We start from the raw sequence: 12325 nt of genomic DNA, 5'->3' as shown, positions 1-12325 counted from the left end.
GCACCATCTTAATTGTGATTCCAATACTTTATTTATTCAAGTGAACAAAACTGTCAATTATAAAAGTAGAACTCCCAGGGAAAAAACAGGACCTGATGCAACTTATGTTTTTATAAAAATGAATGGAAATCTAGAGTTATCACATTGTAAATAGTGCAAAGAATTTGAATGTCAACGTTTTTAAGCATTGTTAGTTCTGCAAGAAATTGTAAGTTTGAGGAAAATTGTAAGCACATTAGAAAAAGTGGAGAGAAAAAAAACAGCTTAAACTGTTGTGTTTTGGTAAACTAAATCACATTTAAGTATTCTTAGCCAAGACTTTGTTTACATCATTTAACTTTAAAAATCACTTATCGAGTCACAATTACAAAAGCATAATCTTTTTTTAAATGAGAACTTTTAGTAGATTTACAAAGGTAAATCCATACAAAGATGTTCAAATAAAAGTAACAAATTACTTTATGCTAAAACATCAGCAATTACATATTTCTAAAAACAAAAAAAGGTCATAAAAAATAGTTAACATTATATAAATATTTACAAAAACGGTCAGATTCCCCAGGCTGGCTAACATACTTAAGAAAAACAAGGAACTTTTGCTTGGTGCAGACCTAAACCACAAGTCAAAAAAGTAACAAATCAAAACACATTGTGTAATGTGGATTTATTGACTCTTTTCATATTATTCAGTATTCCTCCAGAAAATAATCCTCCTCTTCCTCCTCCTCTGCTCTCACTGATGGACCATCCTTGTCAGAGAGCATGTTCCAAACAACAAAGTTATCATCTTCAGCTATATAAAGAGAAATAAAGAAAAACGCTAAAGCTTTGACACATTTTCAAAACCACTACTTGTGATGCATGAACATTTTATACTGTACCAGAATACATACCTACACATCTCTTCATTTTCCTGACTGATGTAACAGGTGTGAACTTGTCCTGCTAAAAATAATTTATACTAAATAAGGCAACAAAGACCACATCAGAGTAACAAATTCCATAAATTAATCAGAATTTTAAAAACATTGACAGAAAGGCAGTATACCATTTTGATGAATAAAGGGTATTTATTGTAGGCACTAGTGGTGCAACAGTACACGTATTCGTGCCACAATTTTTCGGTACAGGGCACATCAATCTGTACCAGAAATAAGATTTGTTTTGCACGTGCATGAAAACGATAAAGAATCCATAGCGTTAGCATTAGCCGCTAACCCATAAGTGGCTAGCGGCTAACACTAGCACTATGGATTCTTTAGAGCGTTATGTCCAGCTTGAAGAATATCTTTTAAAAGTAGAACATCCTGACAATTCCACATATCGAGGGAATGAATAAATAAAGGATGGAAGGAATAAAGAAAATTGTTAATATTCTGAAATAAGTAGAGTAGATCCATCACAAGAAAATGTTATATTAATTTGTAAAGAACACTCCATTACCCAAATGGGTTAAACAAATGTAAACTATTTAATTACATTTTTCATTAATTGTGCCAATTTAATTAATTACCCAATTTAATCAATATAATAAAACATGTATTGCATTACTTGTATTTATTCCATTTTATTTTTTATAAAATATTATTTTACATATTATTTAATCAAGCAGGAATTTTATTTAAAATTGTTTTAAAAGTAACCATACCAAACAGTAACTTAAACATCAATGTACGTACCAAACTGTGAATTTCGTGTACCCCTACTAGGCACACACAATTTGTCTTCAGATAGAGATATGTTTGTTTAATTATATTTATACACTATAGACCATAGGGGGTGGTATGTTTTATGAAATATTGTAATTTAAATTGATATTACACCGCTGCTTGATTTGTGCACGATGTGCTAACCTACCTTAGGGCAACCCTTTCTGCCATGGTTGCCTTGCCTTTTTACCTTCTGTAGGTGGTAAACATACTTATCATTGTTGTCCCTTAGAAAAAAAGAAGAGTGATTACACTAAATTAACAGCCAAAACACTGCCCATTTGCAGTGATCTAGAAGTTACAGTAGATCTTTAAATGAAACCTTTCATAAGCCCCCCTAACAGGTATTCTAAATTAGTTCAATTTTCCATGCAACTATACACATAATTTACTTTACTAAAATGGTGGTGTAAAACCACAGTTAGATTATGTACAATAATAAACAGCAACTGGGATTCACTCAGTCATGGTACACTCAAAGCTACTTTTTGTTTTATTATTATTTTTATAAATGTCTTATTGGCCTGGAATCTTTGCCTATAGAAGCGCAGTTGACTGGCTGTTTTTTTCACAGATCTGTGTAAACTCTATAGAGAACTGTATGTTAAATTTCTAGTTTATAAAATACTCCACACATTATGGACAAACTGAGATACCAAGTCACATTTTTCTTTTCTGCTGAATGATGTGAACATGAACTGAATATCAAAACATCTGTCTGCATGATTTTCTGCACTGCGCAGTTGCCAGTGGACCGGTTGATTAGAGAATTGCATGGATCTGCAGGTGTTCCTTAAATAAGCAGCAAATAAGTATATCTATATATACACACACACACATTTATAAAATACTGTGCAATAAAATCACAAAATAGGTGATTTGCTGTACATCTAAAAAGAGCTTACCTGTTGACAGAGCGCAGCATTCCTGGGGTAATGTGTAAACACTGAGGTGTTTTCACTGAAGAAAACATGCTTGAGCTGGGAGTTTGTGGATTTTGTAAATGACCAAAGTCTGGCTCATCTCCTTTTGTTGACCATATAGGCAACTGCATAAAAAAACAGCAATTTTTTTTTTTTACATAATCATTTTACTCTTCCAAAAAGACCATCACACACAATTTCATTTTTGTTATAGTATTGTTAGAGATAGCATTAAATCATTGCATTTCAAAGATATTAATTTTATTGTTAGTTTAAAATGTAACTATATTAAACTGTGGACAAATATCAATGGCCACTCATAACACATTTTTTAAATTCTGATTCAGAATTAAGAAACTGTTAATTAACTTTGATTGGGCATGTTATGACTTATCTAAAATTGTATGTGCAAAAGTCAGATTTAATTCAATGATTTGCTAATGTAATTTTATTCACAATAGATCATAGAAAGCATACCAAAAGGTTTGAATTGAGGAAATACAACTTTTTAAAGAAAAAACAAGGTATTTTTAAATTTGATGGCAACATCTCAGAATAATTTGGGACAGGGCCAACAAAAGGCTGGAAAACTAAGTGTTACCAAAAGAAACAGCTGGAGAAACATTTAGCAATTAATTAGGTGGCAATAGGTCAGTCTCAGAAGGAAAGATTCAAGTTCACCAATCAGTAACAATGTTGTGCTGACTTTACATGTCATCTGCATTACATATCATCAAAAGATTCAGATTCTGGAACAAGTGACAAAGGCTAAAATCAATATTAGAGATTCGTGATCTTCAGGCCCTCAGGCAACACTGGATTAAAAACAGGCATAATCTTGTAATGAAAATAACTGAATGGGCAGAAATCATTGTTCTCAACACAGTTTGCTGTCATCCACAAATTCAAGTTAAATCTCTATGCGAATATGATCCATAAATGCTGAATCTGTAACAAAATAACAAAGCACCTTGATTTGTTTGCTGTGCATTGGTGAGCCAGCAAAGAGATCATCATGATCATCTTTCGGTATATGATCCAAAAACTCCCACATCTGTTTTTTCCTCTTTAGTGTTCCAACTTTAGCAGTAATTAAAGCGGTTTCTTTTGCTGCAAAAGCAAATAGAAATAAATGTAAAAAAAATAAAAATAAAACAAATAACTATGCCAATATAATAATCTAATATATTTCTTTACATAAGAAGAATTACCTGATTCATCTGTTTTAGAAGTCTTTGCTTTATGTTTTCTTTTGGTTCGTCCACGAGTGTGGTAAAGTGCAGTGTACTGTTTCTGGCACTCCTCAGCTGAACGTGTACCAACTAACAATGAGACATCAACCCAATAGCCACTCTTGTGCATGGGTAAGGAGTTCAGGGCCCTAGAATTCATAATAATAAATGTTACATAGTGGTAGCCAGGTTGGTCCACATTTTCTTTAATGTAAAGGATCATTCTGAAATATTAAAAGATAGACTTAAAAAAAAAAAAAAAAAAAACAGCTTACTCATTAAGTTTTTCCAGTTCTTTATCGGTCCATGCTCTTTGTAGGGCATCTTGCTCAGAGTGCTTTGTGGGTTTCTTTTCATCACTTTTGCTTGTTTTACATCTTGCTGATTGTTTTGGTTTCGTTCCAGTTTTATTTGACACAGGAGGCTGAGGATTATCTGCCATTTTAAATTGCTCAGGATGTTTATGAACCAGGAGAGCAGGTCCATTTGTTGTTTTTTCAGAAGCTACTGAGCTTTTCTTTTGTCTGGTCCTCTTCAGACTAGACTTTGAATTCTTGCTTTTATCTTCTTTACTCTGAACTGAAGGAGGACTTTCATCACCAGCATCAGTTACCACATAATCATATTTCTGCAGAACATTGTTTTGCTTCTGTGTGTTCACTTTACCTTGCTGTATAGAGGAATCAGAGTCATTAGTCTCTGATATGGTAGTTTTGTGAGGAACTGTTTTGCTTTTCTGCTTCAAGGCTTTTGTTCTGCATCCTTTTATAGAATCTGAAGGTGTAAATAAGTGATCTGAACCTGTGCTTTTCAGAACCTGAAGTTGTGTGGAACTAGTGTCAGAGTCTGAGCATGTAGTCAAATGCTGATCACCCTGAATGACTCTCTGTAGATGGTTACGGTTGAGCAGGGTTTTATTTTTTTTCTTAGTGGCCTGGCCTGAAGAAACACCAGCTTTAGCTGAACCACAATATGCACCACATTTGGTGACCTCAGATTCTGAACCAGTAGAGTTTCTCTCTCTAGAATATGACCGTCCCCTCCTCAAGTGCATTCGCTCAGACTGTGCTTGCTGAGAAGAAGGATTTTTGGCAATGGCTTTTTTTCCAGAGTCAGAATTAAAAACAGCATCCTGAGATTTGGTCTCTGAAGTATTTTCCCATGTTTTGGTTCCCCCAGTCCTCCAAGACTTACGTTGCTTAACACACCTCTTTGGTACCAAAGTATCCTCATCACTGCTATTTTGCATTTCTGTCACAAAGCAAACATAAAAATAATATAAAACATGGGCAATAGAAGACAATATCAAACCTGTGCAAAATTATTTTAATTGTACTGTATATGATTTTACACATGGACCAGCCATGTGGTACACTCAAGCAACCACAGCTTGCCTTGCTGGTTAGAAGCTCACATACATAACACATGCCCTAAACAAACAAATAATTAAAGCATGGTGGTTGGTCAATACCACAATCAGGTTAGGTGCAGCTTTTAGCAAATTATTACAAAAATGTAATAAAAATGACAAGCTCATAAAACTTACCAGATTTGTATGCAGGCTGTCCTTTCAGTGATTTAAAAAGTACTACCGGTCTTGTATTTGGCTTAAGGATAAACAAAAATGAACAAAATGCATGTAAATCAAGTATTGAAATCTTTAACAATCTTCTACGTAAAGGAGATACATAGAACTAACTACCGTCAATAAACTGGAAGTTGATGTATAATCCTCATGGACTGTAACATTCAAATCAGGCCCTACAGTGATTCTACCTCCTCTCCAGTACTCCAGAGGAGGTTTGATGAGACGTCCACTGCGGGATACTGGAGCACTATGAGGTTGTATACTGCCTGCAGAGCTAACAGCTGCACCAAAGAGAATGTTTGCTAAGTGCAAGTTCATGTCTAAAAACCTTATATACACACACACATGTTAAAAGTATACAGTGCATAATGTCTTGGATTTATAGTCAGGTTCATACATATTTTGACAGTGACAATTTACATTTTGCCTCACTACTGCACCACAATGTATCTGAAATGAACCAATCAATAAGTGATTAGCAAAAATATTGCATGAACAAGCTCCCTACATTTATAGGCTCAAAAGTAACTGTTGTTAAGTGTTGAATTTGCACTTGGCAGCTGTTCATGAGAAGTCTCAATATGTGGCCCACAGTGTCGATGCAAGTAAATAAGGCAAAACTAATTAAAAAAATCATTAGACTATTAGTATTTTTAATTAACACAAACTGTACACCTCAGTGATATCGTCATTGCTGAAATTCAAATACATTGTAGTGGTGTACAGAGGCAAAATGGCTAATTTTGTAATTGTCCAAATATTTATTGACCCATCTTTATAAATGTAAAATATGCATTGTCTACTCCAGTTAATTTTAGCTAACTGAAGCAGGATTTTAATTAATAGTTCACCATGTTTTAGTATAATTATTTAGCATAATTGTAATTATAAATTATGATTTAAAACAGCAGAAATTGTTAGCTCAACCTGAACCTTTTATAGAATTACATTTAGCAGACTTACGGGTAACAGAGTCTTTTGACTTGAGTTGTTTGGATGTCTGTTTTTTGGAGGGCCATTTCTTTTGTGGTTCAGTTGGTGCTGAATTGTTCCTCTGTTGATTCTTTCCACTTCTAAAAAAACAATAAAATAATTTAACACAACTACATTACAGGTTTCTCTATATGATGTCATATTAAAGGAAACCAATAAAAATGGGAACTTAAATACATGAGGAATATACCCTTTTGTATCAGTCAAGAATTGATTTAGGTACTCCTTCCACATTTCTGGAAATCCAAAAAGGAACTTCTTCATAAACCACGAAGGAAATGCTAAATAAGAAAAATTTTCTCGTTAGACAAACAAAGTAAGGGGCATAATGAAATCACATTCAGAATTTGTACAAAACTGAATAGCTTACATGAACCGTGATGGAGTGACATCTTTCCAACTAGTACATAGGTCCCACCAGATGCAGTTTTAACTATGTTATCTGAAACTCGCTCAGTTATACAACTACTGTGCCAAGGGATCTTGTTGTCTCTAATCAGAGGAAAATATTAAGACATGTCTAAGCCAAAAATTAATCTGCCTTCAATTGCAATTTAAAAAGGTATTAACAGTTCTGGAAGCTGAAAAGTTACTTTTTTGTTTTGTTTTTAAATAATCCATATTTACACATGGAAGCAATGCTCAAAACTACAAACATTTGAAAACAAATGCTCTATACAATCAACTTACATGCGAATGCCATCAACAATCAGTTCTTTGTTATGCAGCTTCAAGACCCAATCTCTTAAATGAATCTCAGTCACCTTTAGAAAGAATACAAATAATTTTACCATAACAAAACAGGCAGGGAACGTGTTATGGATAGAATGTAATTCAACTTTTTTTCCATATGTAATATATTTACTTAAAAGAAAATTTACATTCCAAACAAACAATATTAAGTGATATCAAGTTTCTTTACTTACATTCATCCTGCCACCCAGAGCTTTGTCTTTTTCCTTAGTCTGCTGTTTGGATTTAACTGATGTTTTTTGCTTCTTGGGGATAGAGATGCGTGGTGATAGTTGCAGGAGAGAATCCTCCATTAGTGGAGGTGGTGGTGTTTCTAAATGCTTACACAGACTATTTGACCTTTTATCTGGTCTCTCTGACCCTGTCTGGCTTTGGTCAGTGATGTCTGACCACTGAACTATATCTACTCTATTGCTGTCTTCTACGGCACCTTCCAAATCATTCTTTAAAATATTCTCCCCAAACACACCATGATAACCTACAATTCGACAAGAGAAACACACATTAATATAGATAATTGTAGATGGAGTGGCAGAATGTTAAGGTTCAAAATTTTCTCCAAGTGTGAATTACTTCTATTTTTAAGACAATTCATTAATTGGGTTGGCTTTGCAGGTCCTAGCTGAGCAGGTAGGTCATCAGGCATGCGCTCCAGCAAAACATAAGCTTCTTGGGCTGTGAGATGGAGGAGAAGAAAAAATTCTGGAGTGAGTTAGATGCAGTAGTAGATGGTGAACGATTGGTGATTGAGGCAGACTTTAAAGGGCATGTAGGTGAAGGGAACAGATGTGATGAGGAGGTGATGGGTAGGTATTGGGCATAAGGAGAGGAGTGTGGAAGGGCAGATAGTGGTAGATTTTGCTAAAAGGATGGAAATGGTGGTGGTGAACAGTGTTGGGGGTAACGCGTTACAAGTAACGTGCGTTACGTAATATTACTTTTCTGGAGTAACGAGTAAAGTAGCGCGTTTCTTTATAAATTTACACATTAATATCAGAGATACTTTTTTTAAAAAGTCATGCGAGTTACTTTTCAGTTAAATTATTTTGCATGAAAAAATAAATACTGAATTAAAATAAACGTAGTTACATAGAATCGCGCACTCATACGTGCGAGCCGCGGGAACAGAAGCTGGTCAGAAGCAGAGATGGCAAACCAGAGAATTACATTACTGTGATGGAAGTATTCTTATTATTTTGAAATAGTCGAGGAAAAGAAGAAAGGAATAATGGTTAAGTGTAGATTGTGTGTTGGTAAAAAGCTCTTGTCAGCTGCAAAAAATACCACTTCAAAAATAAAATAAAAATAAAAATAAACATCTGCATGCAAAGCACAGCACTACAGATGTGTGTGTGTGTATAATGTTGAATATATGCAACATTATGCAATGTTGCATATATGGAAATGGGGACAGAAATATAGAAAACTTTTGCCAACTTTCCACCTCTGCAGCTCTATGGACTGCTCAGAATAAAAGTTTTCCGTGGGAGACACATGAACGATGCCATCGCAGCGGAGATAGAGAGCAAATTCGCTTTGTAAAAAGCGTTCAGAATGTTTCAAGCTGATGATGAAGCAGAGAATGATGTAGAGGAGGACGAGGTCATATTTACGGAATTGCACGAAGTTTTACGTGATGACAGTGAAAGGTATGTTTTCCCTCCACATCACCGGTGTGCATCCCACACCCTTAACCTTATATACACGAACGATAGTTACATTTCTGACGGCGAAGGCAGATTGCAAAGCAGTGTACAGAAGTGCGACTGGAAAGTGTTCAGCCTTGTGGTCAAGATTTAGTCGATCATATTGTTCTCAGAAGTTATTAAGCATTTTAAATGTTTAAGACATGTCTTTTGGCCATATATAACTGATTTCTTAATGGCAATTATCTATATTACACCTGTTACACATGTAAGGCGTGAAAGAGATACAAGTAACACAAAAGTAACGCAAAAGTAATATAACGCATTACTTTCCATAAAAAGTAACTAAGTAACGTAATTAGTTACTTTTTTGGGGAGTAACTCAATACTGTAATGCATTACTTTTAAAAGTAACGTTGCCCAACACTGGTGGTGAACACTTATTTTAAGATGAAGGAGGATCAAAGGGTGATGTATAAGAATGGAGGAAGGTGCACACAGGTGGACTATGTTCTATGTAGGAGATGCAACCTTATTGAGATTGAAGACTAAGGTGTTGGCAGGGGACAGTGTAGCTAGACAGCATCAGATGGCAGTCTGTAGGATGGTTTTGGAGGTGAAGAAGAGGAGGAGGAGGAGAGTGAGGACTGAAAGAAGAATAAGATAGTGGAACCTGAAAGAGGAAGACTGTAGTGTGAGGTTTAGGGAAGAGGTCAGACAGGGGCTCGGTGGTGGTTAGGAGGTGCTGGATGATTGGGCAACTACTGCAGAAGTGATAAGGGAGACAGCTAGAAAGGTACTTGGTGCAACTTCTGGAAATAGAAAGGAAGACAAAGAGACATGGTGGTGGAATGAGGAAGTGCAGAACAGCATAAGGAGAAAGAGGTTGGCGAAACAGAATTGGGATTGACAGAGTGATGAGAAAAGTAGGCAGGAGTACAAGGAGATGCGGAAGCAGATGGGATGTGGCGAAAGCCAAGGAATGAGAAGCTGTATGAGAAGCTGGACACTAAGGAAGGAGAAAAGATTTATAGGATTTATTGGCCAGACAGAGAGCCCAAACTGGGAAGGATGTGCTGCAAGTTAGAGCAATAAAGGATGGAGATGGAAATGTGTTGACTGGTGAGATTTTCATGCTTGTAAAGCAGCATTGAACCCCTAATAATAAAAATCTATACAAAAATCAATAGGGTTTCAGCATTTCATGCTTGAACCCACAATTAAGCATAATGTAAATTGCATAGAATATGGCAAGCAATAGTATATAGTATAATAACAATAATAGACGACACTTTAGCTGCAATAATGACAAACTAGTTATTCATCAATATAATATGGGGAAAGTAAAGCAGCATTTCTTTCCATAGCATAGTAAAATTTTCAAACAATTTCAGCACCTTGAGTGTCATTGCAGTGCTTGTGTTTTAATTTGCTAATTTTAAAGCTTAGTGGTTAAAAATGAATGCAAATAGAAAAAGTGATATTGCTGTGATATCTTTTTGAGCTTAACGATTTATCTAAATACAACTAAAAAGAATAGGACCTTTATAAAATAAAATTTATTTCAATAGTGTATTAAAGCGAGTGTTCTATACACAACTTATTTGAACACATGACTGGCTGATTTAAAGGTGCACCAGAATTAGACAAAATGCCTTTACTTAATGCAGGATTTAATAATTTGTCATTTTATTTATAACCAGTGTTCAGAGCACTCTGAGTAATATCACTAGTATTTTAGTCTGACCATTTACTCAAAGTTTCCTAGACAAAATTCACTATTTTTTGCCTAATTGGTAAAACTTGGTATTTATTGCATTGTGTTCTTCTAGAACTACCTTGATTTGACCTGGAGTAAAATATCTGTCAAATAAATAAAAAAGAAATTAAAGGGAAAATCAATCTTTACACACCTTGCCTTATATTTGTGGACTTGCTGGTGCTATTCATCCCAGTTTTCTTTTGCTGTGCTTTTATGTGGGGCAAGGATTCAATGATCATTTTCTCAACCACAGATTCTAAAGGGAAAAATATGTTAATTATGCAAAAGCGATTTCACACAAAATATTTAAATTCCAGACTGATAGAATTGTATTACTAACTGTGAACCAGGTCTTGGTTATAGCCTCCTGCTTCATCAAGATGTGATGTCATTTCGGTATGGTCTGTGTTTTTGCTGATGCACTCAGGAGGTGAAAGTGTCAGAACATATGTATCGTGCCCAACTAATGTAGCATCATCAACTAATGGCTCCTGCATATTTTTGAATATCGGGGCAGCCGTACAGGGCTGTCTGGGTATGAAATCGAATCCACCATGCTCCTCTGAGTTCTGGCGCTGAACCTTGGCCTTTAATCTAGCAAAGACTTTTGCTGGTGTGTCAGTGACTCGTTGCAGAGGCATCACAGAGTTATTAATGGTGCTGAGCTCACAGCTCATGGCTGCTCTAGACTCAGCTCCAAGTTGATGATCATGTACTGTGGAATTCATCACAACTGTAGTGCAGTTTCTGCCACGGTGCTGGTTTGTACAGGAGAGTTGTACAGGAGAGCTGCAATACAGCTTAGGGTGCAGAGAAGTTTGAAGAGGCTTGGCTGGAGACAGGTACATGGCTGACAAAACAAAGTTGGATACAAGTCCCAGATATATTCCTAAAGGAAAGTGAATAAAGAAAATACAGTATAGTCTACTGATTATTATTTATTTATTATTATATTTTATTATTATTAACTGACGTTAGATTTTTTTACGGTACGGTTCTAGGTACATTGACTAATGAAATAAATTAATTACGTAACTCAAAATAAATTATAAGCGCAGTACACACAAAATAACTAAGAAAAAAATGCTGTTTGTCTACAACGCTTAATTGTCTAGACTATCTGTGGATAAGTAGCCAACGACAAAAATATTGAATTAGAAAAGTTACTAAAAACAAACTGATATTCAAGGTGCCGATGTCGTTATAATACCAACCGCAACCGGACAACTTCTGTCGGTTTGCTGTCCTCCAAAGAACATAAATGTTTGTAAACAAAAGAAAACCGCATCTCCCCTACCTCACCGATTGAAATGAGCGCTTCTTTTGAATGTTCTTCTTCTTTAATGTATTATGGTGGTTGACAAACCACCATTTGGCGCCACCTACTGAGTTGGAGTAAAATAAAGAAACGAAACAACATTCCTCCTGAACCCTGGTGCTACATACATCAACAATCACAGAAAACACAGGGCTAAGGACTAGTAAGTGTCCTCGCCACATAAAGTGCATCGGCTGCAACCTGGTGCAAAGACAATACAGGATAGTGCAAGACAAATACACAACATAGCTCTGCCAGTAAACCTGTTGTATATTACACACTGTGGTGTGTAAGAGACATAAAGTGAACAGTAACAAAAAAATTAAAAAAATTTAAACAAAATGTTGTGCAAAAGAGCAATAGCAGCAATTCAGAAAAGATGTGCAAAAATAATGAATAAT

The 12325-nt window shown here is 35.4% G+C and overlaps 1 protein-coding gene across 3 annotated transcripts; it reads right to left on the bottom strand.

Annotated features, from left to right (window-relative positions):
- Nucleotides 1–649: 649 nt before the first annotated feature.
- mis18bp1 (MIS18 binding protein 1) lies at nt 650–11910 on the bottom strand. 3 transcript variants are annotated; one of them, XM_046855112.1, is made up of 18 exons: nt 11821–11910; nt 10947–11495; nt 10758–10862; nt 7772–7873; nt 7372–7676; nt 7136–7209; nt 6816–6937; nt 6636–6726; nt 6416–6525; nt 5567–5733; nt 5411–5471; nt 4140–5115; nt 3844–4013; nt 3603–3742; nt 2615–2757; nt 1858–1936; nt 894–945; nt 650–793 (listed from the first exon to the last, which is right to left on the bottom strand). In XM_046855112.1, exons 2-18 carry the CDS (start codon nt 11452–11454, stop codon nt 687–689), a joined length of 3312 nt encoding a protein of 1103 aa, XP_046711068.1. In that variant the 5' UTR covers nt 11455–11495; nt 11821–11910; the 3' UTR covers nt 650–686. The 3 variants fall into 3 exon arrangements, with proteins under 3 accessions (XP_046711068.1, XP_046711066.1, XP_046711067.1); XM_046855110.1 differs by lacking the exon at nt 11821–11910 and having other exon boundaries at nt 894–942; nt 10947–11492; XM_046855111.1 differs by lacking the exon at nt 11821–11910 and having other exon boundaries at nt 7772–7867; nt 10947–11492.
- Nucleotides 11911–12325: the final 415 nt, after the last annotated feature.

The sequence above is a fragment of the Silurus meridionalis genome, chromosome 8 (genome assembly GCF_014805685.1).
Source record: "Silurus meridionalis isolate SWU-2019-XX chromosome 8, ASM1480568v1, whole genome shotgun sequence".
NCBI lineage: Eukaryota > Metazoa > Chordata > Actinopteri > Siluriformes > Siluridae > Silurus > Silurus meridionalis.
Note: the sequence above shows the minus strand (reverse complement) of the source record. Positions and strands in the feature narration are given on the sequence as shown.

Coding starts and splice junctions, on each gene's coding strand:
- mis18bp1 (XM_046855112.1), bottom strand. CDS start 11,454: ATGTACCTGTCTCCAGCCAAGCCTCTTCAAACTTCTCTGCACCCTAAG. Junction 7,210..7,371: donor CTCTGGGTGGCAGGATGAAT/GTAAGTAAAGAA, acceptor TTCTTTCTAAAG/GTGACTGAGATTCATTTAAG. Junction 5,116..5,410: donor ACAGCCTGCATACAAATCTG/GTAAGTTTTATG, acceptor GCTTTGTGACAG/AAATGCAAAATAGCAGTGAT.